This window comes from Chiroxiphia lanceolata, chromosome 5 (genome assembly GCF_009829145.1).
Source record: "Chiroxiphia lanceolata isolate bChiLan1 chromosome 5, bChiLan1.pri, whole genome shotgun sequence".
NCBI classification, from domain to species: domain Eukaryota; kingdom Metazoa; phylum Chordata; class Aves; order Passeriformes; family Pipridae; genus Chiroxiphia; species Chiroxiphia lanceolata.
In genome coordinates, this window is record NC_045641.1 from 13073284 (window position 1) to 13087103 (window position 13820).

A 13820-nucleotide genomic window follows, 5' to 3' on the forward strand; every position below is an offset into this window, starting at 1 on the left:
GAGAAGCCAAGCTGTATTTTTGTACTTAGGTCAAGGTACAGAGTGGTACCCCTACCACCCACCAAACAATTTATCCCTAGTCTCATTTGCAAACAATCATTCCCATCAAACCCACCACTGCATTTATAGCATTCTAACATGTTTTTTTAGAACTACTGCCTCCCACTTTTCTCTCATATATTTGGATAAATCAAGCAGTGAGAGCCCCTAAGTGACTGTATGGACATCCTGGCTGTATGGGAGGTTAGTCTTGGCGGGCTGACAAAACCCAGAGCACAACCAGATGACCCAGGCTGTTGAAAAAAGACCAAACACCAACAACAAGCCTCAGAGACAGTGCAGAAGAAGGAAAGAACACTTATGGATAAAGAGATCCCACGGGAGTCCAAAATATGTCTCCAGAGACAGGGTGTGAATAACACTTAGGGGTATCAGTGTGGCTTGTGAAAGGGGCAGACAAAGAGTGGGATTGCTCTTCAGCAGGCAATGGTGAGGGACGTGGGAACATTCCCAGGTACACACCACACTGATCAGGAGAGGAAAGTGGAAATTATACTGGAGAGATGCAATGGAGGGTATCTGTTGTATCAGGGAATCTAAAGAAGAAAGAAATGCTCCTCTTAAAAGTTACGATTGAGGATCGTTTCTTTGCTAAAGGATCCTCCCAGCTTGGTTGGTGAAGTTTCAAGCACACACATTTTATCCCAGTTCTAATATTAGCTTTACAGTTTTTAGTTTTACCTTAACCTGAACCCAGACAATGGTTCAGCCTGGGACAAAACATTAATATTTATGACGAGGTAAGTTACTAGGCAACTTTTATGCCCAAAAGCTCACATATTTCTCCCTAAAAAAACTGTTAGAAAGTTTCCAAATAAAAATTTTGGCAAGCTTCATGTCACTCTAATCTCACAGAGGAAACCAGGAGTTATTTCTTTGGCTACACAATATGTACTAATAAAGAAAGAGAACATAATCCTTAGAATTAAAATATTTTCTTTTTTCTTCAAAGCTTCTTGTGTCTCCATCGAGTAACTTCCTAAATTGGGTAATTAAAAGATAATTGTAGCCACAACACAGTAATTTATAGCACAGAAGACAGATATATGTATGTTGGGGAGACTTCATATTATCAGGCAGTCTGGAAGATTATGATAATCTGGTGTGACCTCCTGTGTAAGACAGACAAGACCATTTCAATGGTAATATTGCAAGGGAGAAAAAAATATTCTTCCCTACACCGTAAGCAACCACTATCAACCCAATTTCAGAATATTACTATCTCAGGTTTTTAAAGGCCCAGCTTTGCCACCCCCCCCCATCTAATCTGTGATAAACCACATAAATCTTTGAATCGAGGTCTCTGAACCTGACTAGTCCTTGACATTAAAAAATCATAATAATTTCCAGCAAGGTAAATCTAACTTGAGCATCACAATCACTTGCTGGAAAGGAGAAAACAGCTTCTTTATTGATTGGAAATGATGACACAACAAATGGATCCAGGGTTTCTGGAAAAAGTGCTTTATGTTTTCTTCAGAAAACAAAAGAATGTCATTCCCACCTACTATTTTACTAAACAACTTACTAAATACTGTGGAGACTACTCTGTTTTTCTACTGCAAATGGTAGATTTTAAAATATTGTTAATTTTTGAAACTACCAAATAATTTTAAAAAGAGTATCATTTACATGCTAAATGCGTTTTGGAATGAGCCAGCCTTCTCATCTCTCACTGAAACAGTAGAGATAGGAAAATTTTATGTAGTTCTCAGCCCTGGGAGCCATCAGAACCTCATGGATTGAGCATTCATATAAAATTAAGTTTAAAAGCCATTGCCATTTTTCCTTCACTGTTTACTTTTTCCTGTGACTTCAAAGACACTGCACATGAGCATCATCTGTTATGAAACATTCAGACGGGGGGTTTTTTCAATATATGTACAAGCTTACGAAGTAGCAAAGAAAACAGCAAAATGAGACTTTTATTTAAAATATTTCATAACTAACAGCTGTAACACAACTGACCCTACAGCTTACCCACAGAAAGTTAAAAAAAAAAAAAAAGGGTCAGAGATGGCAGCCGTTTTTCCCCTGACATAGATGGAGGCATGTTCAAGGCAGAGCATCAGATCTCCCCAGGCAAGATATTGAGAAGTTGTATCGACAAGCAAAATGAAGTAGCTTTGACTCTGCATGAATGCTTTTGCCTCACTTTGGCTTTTGTATTTTTCCAGCCTGCAGGTTTGGAGCTTCTTCTGGATTGCAGAAAGCACGTACCACCAAGTTTAGTTGTTGGTTATCTTACAGTGACTGAATGTAATACATCAAGAGCCAGAGACAAGTTAAAAAAGGCCACAACTTTCTTCCTGTCATATATCACGTTACTTTGACATGTATCTCAGTAAAACATCCACTGTAACAACCCTGCTCTACCAGCAAAGTTACACATTTAGGGAAAAGTACAAACATACTTCGTAAATGCATAGAGGTATTTAGGTTCTTAAAACTTTGCTTAACTGTCATTCTTAAATATTTTATGCATTAAACATGACCTGTATACCTTGCCTAGTGAGTCTGCCATGCTCTTCCTAATGATGTGATACAAACTCCTATTTTATGGCAAGATAATTGTTTGCCAGTAACTTAACTATCCCAAAAATTTCACATTGATAAATTTTCTCTGTCTCACTTACTCCATCAGATTCTATTCACCTTGTAAAGCCTACATTGTGAAAGAAGAAACAGCAGTACAACCTCTTCCAGAAAAGAGAATCTTTCAGTGCCTTTTGCATAAGGCATGAAATACCTGGGCCAGCCATGCTCTTCCCTTTGAAAGGCTGAGCAAGAGGTTGATCAGTGGTGTTATTCACAGAGGCAAAGCCATTCTCAAATTATTCCTCAATACAGTTTTAAATAATGTGATATTTACATTGCATTCATTCATTTAAAAGCAGATATATGTCTGCTGGATGACACTCAGATGCCCGGAGCGCTCATGTTCCACATGCATTATAACAAAAGTAAGTACCATGAGAGGTTATTATGAAGAAAGTACTAAATTCTAACCCGAACAGACAAAATTAACATTTAAACATACTACTGCAAGTGCAGTGCAGCTGGTGTCCCATACTGTACTTTCACCCTAGATTGCTTGTAGGGGTCACTGAGTCCTCCAATTGGAGGAACATAATTCTTACAATTATTGATAAGGATATAAAAAATGCTCCCCAAATAATAAACTACAGAAGGTATAACTGTCAATTACTTTCACAAATTTAGAAGAGATTTTTCAAAAATGGTTGTCCTTAGCACAGCTGCTACTGCTAGATGCTACAGCAGAACTTGAAATACATAATAATTATACAAAGCCTATCATACCCCTTTTACTACAATTCTTTCTTTTTCCTACATGGAAAATAATTGTTGCATAAAATATCTTGATCAGCATTCCGGTTTTAAGGAAGATGTTATTAAGTGAATGGAAAAAGTTGGTTGACATAAGCTAAAAGGAAACATTTTTTTCAGCCCAAGGACAGTTAGAGGCTTTGGGCTAAATGCTGTAGTTTATACAAAATGTCACACCATTTAGAAATGGCTATTTAGAACAATTTAGCTGCTGAGGGTTTTCTCTCTTGAAATTTATATAATCCAGCATACTAGTACCAGGGCTGAGCAAAGATAAGTGCAGGAAGCAATAAAAGCTGTCTAAAAGCCACCACTGCCTTATCTCATTGACTCCCACTTACTTCCATGCATTATTGATTACTCAGCCTAAATTAACCTGTTTCAGTAATTGTGTTGCTATTGATGTCCTCTGTACAAGCAATATTCATTACCTTGGGGTGCAGAATGTAAATTACACTAGACTTACCAAATCCAAAAGCACTGGAACCACCAACACTCTGGGAAGCCTGAACACTGGTAGATGTGTAGAGCCCAGTCACCAGTAAGCCATCAAAGAAGGTACTTGTTGAAATAGTCACTGAAATGAGAGAAATAAAATATCTGTAAATATTTATAAGCAGTATTTTAGATCCTATACATGTTCTGTGAGCAGGCTCTTTCTCTTGAATGAGATCCCATCATACAGTCCAGTGAATCCATTTAAATTTCCCCAATATTTATGGTAGTTCTGTTACTTTAAATTGGTTCTTGAGAAGTTGCCTTTGCCAGAAGCACAAAACCATGCTATACACTAAATTGACAATGAGTTAGTAAAATAATGCATATATGCATAAGCATATATGGCTTGTAAGCAATTTGAAGACATTAGAGTATAGTAAATGCAATGAAATAATCAGGATTATGGTACTGTTCTTTCTGGACCTAAACAGAGTGCCAAGTTATGGTTATCATGCATATTATAGTATTACACACTGAAGTCATATGGCCATCTGAGCCATTCCAGATAGTGTGTATTTAAACAGCTCAGGAATGTATCTTTAAGGGATTCTCAGGTAGTAGCAGAAAACAACAAATAGCAACTAAAAGTAACACTGGAATCTATATGTTCTCTGTTAGAATTGACAATTCTTGCAATATTTCTTTAATTCTCATACACACTAATTCTCATATTTTTACTTTGGTATGTTTCAAATTGTATCTTTGTATACTTAACATCAGCTTTACCAGCTCTATCTTAGAAAGACTTAAATTATTAAGTGAAGCTTTAGGTTTTTTCTATTATATAAATGCAATCTCCTCTATGGCCAGAATGACTTCTTTAATCCTACTGCAGTGTGCAACCTTCTTTGCTTCATAATAATCTCCTGTCCATTTTTTGTGACATTAGGTTGCATACCTCTGAATTGAAAATCAGAACTAGGAAATTTTACCAACAAAAAAAAGAATTAATTAGCTCAATGAAGTAAATGTTCTCTTTGTCTCTTCACCTTTGTCTGTCTATCATCATCCTTTTCCACAATCTTTACCCATATTTAATCAAATAATAAAATTTAATAATGGATAAACTGCAAATCTATGGCCTAACCATGTAGGTGGTTTTTTCTGTTTTTTAATTGCATTACAAGGGCAAAGAACCAGCAAGGAGATCTCCCTGATGAAGTTTTATGACTTGCAGCCTCATACATTGAAGATGCATCAAGGCCTCAGCTACCATGCTCATTCTGCTTTCATACTTCCAGTCCTTTCTACCCCCTTAACTCAGAGAGATTGGTGCTTGACAGAGATTGCTGATAAACTCTGATCTCTCCCTAAATCACATTCTACCTCCCTATATTGCTCTCTCTTGGTGGGAACATCATGAGCCAGTGACTGGCCAGGGCACTGAAGGAAGGTACTGTGAGGAGACTGATAAGACATTCATTGGTGATACACATTAAGCAGAGAAACAGTTAAGTTTTTTAAATCCTAATAATGATTTAAATGTTTCCTCTGTGGTACACATTTGGCTTAAACTTAGTGTTAATACTTAAAAAACATAAAAATGTTGACAGTGGCTTAATTTATTTTGAGCAGAGGAACAATATTTACCACATTTAATTTATCTTCAACTCTTTAATTATTTTCCTTCTTTGATTATTCAATAGTACGCTGAATAAATCCTGAATCCAACTTTTCTGCTCCCATGATTCCAATTTCAGTGTTTTGCAATAGACACTTCCCTGAATTCAGATGCAGGTTCAGAGCCATATGCTCAATTTTTAAGAAGAGGCCACTTCTGATACATCTCAAAAGAATAGCAAAAGACACTAGATTTTTTAGAAAATAAAAGATGTATTAGGGAGTGTAAAGAAATCAAAAAAGCAAACAATGAACTTTTCCTGCATTTGATGATGAAGTGGTGAATAATATATGACCTTTTCTTCCCTTTATGCCTTTAAACCACCAAAGAGGCAAAACATATGTTGAAAGTATGCCTATGTGTTATTTTTGAAGACTTGGCAAAAAAGTCAGTGAAAGCACTGATAGAAGGGCACCGGGCCAGTACTTTGCTGCCATTTTGTTTCCCTGTGGGGAAGCATCTTATTCCTTACGGGATAGAATATAATGCAAAAGCCTACTGTGAACAGGTGACCAGTTTCTCTGTGGGAAAGAAGTGATATTTCACAACATCTGTATTGACTTTGGACATATTTGTGTGATTGTCAACCCTCATTTTACATAAGCATGTAAGAGGTCAATTTTTATTGTTGAAAAATTTCCAACACAGTATGGTTCCCTCATTAAGCCTCTGGGAAACTGCACAATGCCTCTAGCACATTTTTTAAAAACAGAGCACTAGGCTGTTATTATATCACATGTCATATATTTCAGAATAATTTCATAGTTCTTCAAGAGGAAAAAAATTAATCATGACATTCTCAGTGATGATTTTTTTTTTTACTACCCACTGGTGAAATACATCAAATTCCCGTAAAATGGAAGAAAACACACACCATGCCAAGTGATAATGACCAAGAACAGGAAAGTTGTGTTAATGCACAGCCGGCAACAGGACTGTGATTTTAGGTAGGGAGTAGTGTTTGTTACTGAGGGCTCTCAAATACTCCTTCCAAAAGCAATAAGATTCCTTTGAGGTTCCATCCACCAGGCTCTGTGTTTCTGTCTTTACACTGGCTCATGCCATATACGGTTGATGCCAAATATCTGGCACTTCAGAAGCAAGGACCAATGGCATGAGCTACCAGGACCTTGGAAAACATCTGAAAGGGCACACCCAGCCCCACCCACTGTCCCATTGCACCCAACAGTGGTACCCAACCCATGGCAGCACAGTAGTGAGTCTCCTCTACAAGTCTAAGCAGGCATTGCTCCATCCTGCACAATACCCTTCTTGGTAGGAGAATTGAGTGAGTGAAGAAGTGAGGAGCCCTTCCTGTCACTGGGGACTGATCAGTAAGGCAGGGGATATGCTGGACACTGCTGTTCCACACAGAGCAGCACCCTGTGCCCTCCTGGCTGCTGCACCAGGGCAAGCAGGGATCCCCCTCTGCCCTCAACCGCGGGATGGGAGCAGATATCCCATGGTACAGAGGTAGGTAGGAAGCCTTCAATTGCTTTAAAATAGCTCAGTAAGAGGGACTGAGAACATCTTCCCAAGAAACGCATGTGAGCTGCATTTGGGAACAACCTACTGATCAGGCAGCAGCACACTGCAAATTTTAGAGGCAAAGCTGATAACAACTATTTTAAAAGTTGCTTAGCACTTCCTTCTATTTTCAGTTCCTGAGATCTTTGCCAGTTTTTACTCTCTTGGACCTTTTGGGTTGTTTTTTTTTCATTGTGTCTGCCTCGTACTGATTTAATTATTTAAGGGAGAAGGAATTCCATCAAAACACTTTATTCATTTCTGAGATAAGGTTAGAGGAAAATGTTTTGCCCTGGATGAAAAATTCCAGTGTCCTTTGCTTTCATCAATTCTTCTGCTCTGAAATGTGAGAGCTTTCCTCCAAATTTGGACAAATTATATTTTATATTTGTTTGTATTACATTTATACACACAAAAAGAAAATCAGAGTTCACACATGCTCAACAGAGGCATTTTCATTTTTAGTATCTAAATATTTGTGGAGATTCTGTCCTCATTTAGTACTCTTTGAGCACTCTTACTAATAGAGTGTGCTGAAAAACCTCCCATGAAGCACATTTTAGTCCAGCTATATGGTTTGCTGGAGCAGAAGTGTTTTGTGGAGATATCATTTCTGCTGATGTTTTGATCTGGAAAGTTTCTCAGTGTTTTAAAGCAGGAGGTCATGTCTGCTGGTTGGAGAGAAAGGTGGGAAGAGAGGGATCTTTATCAAAAGTCTGAGCCTTCTGATGAGAATTCAGAATTTCAATTCAGAATCTCACTTCTCAGAAGGCTGAGAAACGTGCAAAATGTCACAAAAATGAAATTGCTCCTAAAGTTTGACCAGCACCATCACCAACAACTTAATCTTAGGAGACACAAAAGCAGGCCTGAGAACTAGGTGGTGACTTGGAAACCAGTACAGAGAATAGGGGAAGAGAAACTTTTCTGGAGAAAAAACAGGGAGCAATGGGGAAGAGGGGACCACAGCTGGACAAAGTAGCCAAGAGCAGGAGCCTGGAAACCCTGGAGAGGTTCAGTACAAGGGACTTATGTAGTCACTGGGGAGAAAGACCAGATGTAAACCCCAACAATGAAGTGCGTGTCAGCCTCACGTGCTGGTCAACAGCCACAGTGACAACCCGCTGTGCACTCCTAGTCCACTTTCTAAATAAGTGAACAGGGTTTGCATGATGGATATGAAACACTCCTGTCCACAAAACACATGGGTAGGAACACATGGATTAGTGAATAAATTCAGCTTCTTTTGTAAAAGGAAATGGCTCCATGAAAAAAAAAAATCATATTGGGGCTGGAAAACACCACAGAAATATCCTCCAGTGCCTTTTTGCCTCACCCTTCTTTCTGTGCAATGGCTGTGCTCCCAAACTCTGTTTCTGAGAATCATGAAGCCCTCAAATCAACTGTCCACAAAAAAAACCTGGAGAGTTGCTGACTTTGTTGCTGACTTCATCTCCCTGCATACTCAGCACATACATACTGCTGTGGTCACCTGAAGTCACTAAAGGGACTGTCTCAGTGAGCACACAGACTGGCCTCATCCTGCCAGTGCCACCATCTCTGGAAAGCTTTGGTGTTATTTCCTTGGGAAGGGAGGGGATGCAGCAGCCTTTTTTAGAGGCGCCTCGCACTTCCATGACAAGTTCTGAGAGAGAGCCCTGGATTTGGTGCCTCCTGTGGGACAAGGAACAGCAGTGCCTCTGGCGATGCCAGGAGCTGACATGTCTCGAGGAGGAAGCAGGTCAGGAAGAAGGAGGCTTGCAAAGATGCTGCTGAAATTATACCATAGGTATAATGGGAATATTATATAATGAGAATATATCCAGTAGCATAACAGGAAAGACAAAGTGGGTTTTAAACTGTAGTTACAGTCAGATATTTCTAAGAAACTCATGCTATTTATATGAAGATCACTTTCACTGTTTCCAGTGTTATATGCTACACATACTGCATACTATTACAGAAATCTATTAATCACTGTAAGTAATTGCATAAATTTGCCTTACATTCTCTCGAGGGACTGATCCACTCTCTGAAACGGCAGATGTATTTTGACTGATACTCAAAATGCTTTGAAATATAGCCAATGCATCTAAACTGTAAGAGCAGAAAAAGTGCCAGGAGGAGGAAGGGGATCATCTCAGGAGATACCTGCCACTGACAGGTCTTACCAATTTTGGCTGCTCTTCAGCATCAGCTAAACGTCACTAAGAGGGCTGATACATACAGAAATTCCACAGAATTTGCAGCTGTTGTTGATGACAGTCACAGAGTTAAAAAACTTTAGGGCAATGAAAGGGCTAGATGTAGATGTATAGATATAAGACAGGAAACCAAATGAGTGGAGATTTAATAGAGTTCAAGAAGGAATTTATAAAGACAAAGATCTGTGGTGCCCCACATACTGAGTCCCACATGCTGATTTACGTGAGTCGAGACCTATAACCACAGTATAAAACTGCCCTTTCGTATACCATAAAGAAAAAAGACAATAATTTTGGTATGTGAAATGGGATCACCACAGACAGTGGACTTCCCAAAATGAGGTCTTCTTGCATCAAAGCACTGAAAGGCATTTTTTTAGGTTCTTCTCAAGGTCAAAGTCAGTTCCTTATAAAACTGTAATATTGCATCATTGCACACCTGAGTCATGGCTGGAAACCTTCCTCTCAGGAAATAAATTACTTATACTGAAGTAATTCTTTTGGGTTTCTTTTGCTTCACTCCTAAAAAATATGCTGGCCTCCAAGTAATTCAAGTCAGGCGTGCAGTGGCACAGTTCAGAGAGGCCTCTGTCCCTTTCAGTGCTGCAGGTACTGCAAAAGGAATGGAGGCTAACATCAATACAGAAAAGACTGTCAACATCACACTGCATTCCCAGAATATTCTGAGTTAGAAGGGACCCGCCAAGGATATCAAAGTCCAACTCCTCACCCTGCACAGGACAGCCCCGAGGGTCACACCATGTGCTGAGAGTATCATCCAAATGCTTCTTGAATTCTGGCAGATTTAGTGCTGTGACCACTTCCCTGGGGAGCCTGTTCTAACACCCAACCACCTCTAGGTGAAGAACCTTTTTCTGATATCCAACCTAAACCTCCTCTGACTTCAGCTTCAGGCTGTTCCCTCGGGTCTGTCACTGGTCACCACAGAGAAGCGATCAATGCCTGCCCCTCCACTTCCTCTCATGGGGAAGTTGTAGACTGCAACGAGGTCTCCTTCAATCTCCTCAACACAGGGAAGATATTTGTCCCTTCCAAGTTGGTCCCCTCTCTTTTAGGCAATGGAACCTCTATGTTACCATCATGCAATGCCAAACACAAGTGATACGGGTGTAAACCCATCCCAGCATTTAGTGGTGCCCGGCACAGACAATGCCAAGCCCAAATCCTTAAAATACCAGACCTTCCCTGAAATGCCAACTACAGATTAAATTGCTAGTAAAAGAGAATAAGCCCTGATGCCTTATTTAAAGGTCCACTGTTAAGACACCACAGTGATTATCAATCTATAAATATTCAAGTTTACCAGGCACGCGTTTAAAATAGTGTGCTGATTAATTTATTTGTAAATGATTGGTGGAGAATGCATTGTTACAAGAATCCAGAAGTATATACACCTAATTGTAGTCAGAACCTAATTATTAAAAAGAAATTTTTAAAAGATTAGTGATATATATGTGACATCAACTAATTTTTACTGCTCAAAGAAATACTTTGCTTTCAAAGAACCCCAAAATCACGAAATTCATAATTATGCAGCTATTTCAAATATGAATGCCAGACAGATATGCAAGAACTGTATGAATCACAGGTCTCCACATCTCCAGACAAAACCAAAGTACAAAACCCACAGGATTCTTACTCATACTGGTTTTGATTTTCCTCAAGTAGGTGGGAAGAAAACAAAAAAGAAAGACATTTCAGCATGGTTAAACAAACAGACTGGCACTCTTACAACTGTGAAAGCATTTTCCCTTAGGTATTGGTTTTCTGAAGCCCATTCCAAAGCACTGAATCCACAACAACACCAGTGAACTTTTCTTGAAGGTGCACAGAAAAGCAGCATCTCTAACCTGTGATGCCTTCACCAATAACTCCAGTTAGTAATTACTCTTGGAAGGAGGGGAATAAAAACGGACAAGTTTTGAACTTTGTTCTAGGCAGCTTAAAAATCAGATCTGGTATTTCTTTGCATTACAGTACGTTTCAGTGCTTCTGCCCCAAACTCCATCAAATCTTTGTCTCTATAGCTTTTCAAATCCTTTCCTAAATTGGTAATGAGCAACAGAGATCTGAAAATAGATTGTGGACGTGTGGCAAGATGTCAGTAACATGATATACAGAGACATCATTTGTCATTGATGCAAAGAGTAGCCTATCAGCCTTGTGAAAGAACTATTTGCAGAGACACTACTTATAACAACTTTTTGACATAACAAGACAGTGGCAATGACATCAGCAGCATATAAGCAGTGTTTATTCTTATATCCCTAAACTATGAAAGATTGGTCACATTTTTTTTGTGAGGTTTGAGATGCTTCAGAGCTCCCACCTCACTAAAAGTGAAGAGTCCAACAGTCAGACCTGTGAACAGACTTCCAATATGAGACCTGAGAGTCTGACTTCTTATGTATCAAAATCCCTAACTTAAATATGTTTCTGACCATACTCAAAGCCACCAAAAACTTGGCCACGTTGAGCAGTGAGGTGCTTTGTTCCAGCTGGCATCACCAAACATGTTGGCACAGCCTGGAGACCTGACAGAGGAGAGGTAAGCCTGGCTGCTGTCGTCATAGCAGCCTGCTAAAACCCAACAGATGGGTAAGGCTCTTGCCTAGGTAAGAGGATTCAAACCTGAATTTCCCAATGAAATATTCAAAATTATTTTAAACACCAGTGCCTGTGTGGCCCAGCCACTCTCCCTTAGCTGCAGGCATTGCATTTTGTATGGGAAAAAGTGACTACTAGTTGGCACAGAAAGAGGCATGCTCTCTATTCTGGTTGGGCCAGCCTTCTTGGAAGGAGAAGATGGAGGTTTCAGTCAGTGGCCCAGTGAATATGTGTTACTGCTATATAAAGCTCCAGAGAACATCATATCTATTTGTGTCACCCAGTTTAGACTGTAAATCTCACCCTAATGTTGATGTCTAAAACAGACCAGATGAATCACACTGAAGAAATGCCTGATTCTCCCCACTGACTATAAAGGAAGCCTAGACTGTAAAGCTCAGCTGTAGATGTCAACAATGAAGATGGCTAAACTGAGATTTTTCCCACCAAGAGCCACTCACACAGAGTAACCTAATTATCCAGTTTGTTTAAATGTCCAACTATCCCCCACATCAGAGGGAAACTGAGCAGGAATTAAGCATCCCAGCACCCAGAGCTCACCCGAGGACATTGGAGACAATGACTATCTTTATCTTCTTTCTTGTGTTATGCCAAATATATCATTAATGCTTAGCAACTTAGCAAGCACTTATAGTACCAAAAGGCTCCAAAGGGCATCAACAAATGTCTGTTACTCCATTTGATACACTCATAGAGCCCTGAATAGCATTAATGAACTTTAAGCAGTAAAAACAATAAACTGGATATGAAATAAAATTGGTATCACAAAATGTACATCATCTATGTCTCAAAAATGGTGTCTAGCAGAAGCCACCAATAGTCAAAATTCAACCACTGATTATATTGTGCACCATAGCCAAGACAAGAATGATCATCTAAATATCATTTCTATAATGATTAAAGAGGATAGTTATTCATATTTTTAGCTTAATAAACACAAGTCCAGCCATATTATTTACTAAAATACACCTCTGAGCAACAAACTATTGTTAATATGGGAATTAATACCATAATATAACAGCCAGTCAATTATGCTTTAACAGTATTTACATGATGGTTAGACTTAAATGATTGTGAAATGTATTTTTTCAGTCACAGCATATTCTTTCTCTTATCCAAAGTCCCAGGAACAGATGGGAAGAGAGATGGTCATTTCAGACCTCAGCAGATACAAAGGGTATGAAACAAGCCTGGTTATTGGTCTATGTTGAAATTGGTTTGTGTCCATATTCAGCAACCACCAATCTCCTTATTAAGCTTCAAATTCAAATTTGTGTCATGCTTCTATGAAATGTGCCAACATAAAATTTTTCAAAAAAACCAGATTAAATGTAATTGTGATTACCTTTTATTACTCTCAAGCCTGAGAATATTGACCCCCTGTTTTGAAGCCTCAACCTTATTTTTCATGCCTTTCAAGTTTATGTGAGGTTGCCTGTTTGATACCCATACATGAAAATTTCCTATTGTTGGCTGTGCTCTCAATAAATTATTTAGAAGGTCTGAATATTACTGCAGTGTGCAGATTTTCAGAAGAGTTGGTCAATCCTTTTATTCTGTTGTCCTCAAAAGACAACAAACTCTCAGTACACAATTAACAACAGCATTAAACAAGGAAATGAAAGCTGGCTTGAAAAGAGAGCAAGTATAATTACTACTGGGAATTTATTATCACTCAGTAGTATCTAACATTTGCAAGAACTTTTGTCTCTAATTTTAGCTAAGGAAGCATACAACAAAACCAGACTGTTGAACATGTTTACCTCAGGCTTGAAAGAAACAAGTTCCTCTTATAGACCCATGATTACAATGAGCAATATCATGAAATGCATGAGGTTCAAGTACTACTCAAGAACAAGGAAGCATCTGGATGCCCATACCTTGAATAAGTGCACTATTCACTGGGTAAAAAA

General features: G+C 38.9%; 1 protein-coding gene across 1 annotated transcript in view; it reads right to left on the bottom strand.

The window, feature by feature from the left end:
* The window catches only part of RELN (reelin), a 279441-nt gene that overhangs the window by 229600 nt on the left and 36021 nt on the right, over nt 1-13820 (bottom strand). The window contains 1 exon segment of the mRNA XM_032687702.1: nt 3875-3985. Within this exon segment, the coding sequence (XP_032543593.1) occupies nt 3875-3985 (111 nt within the window).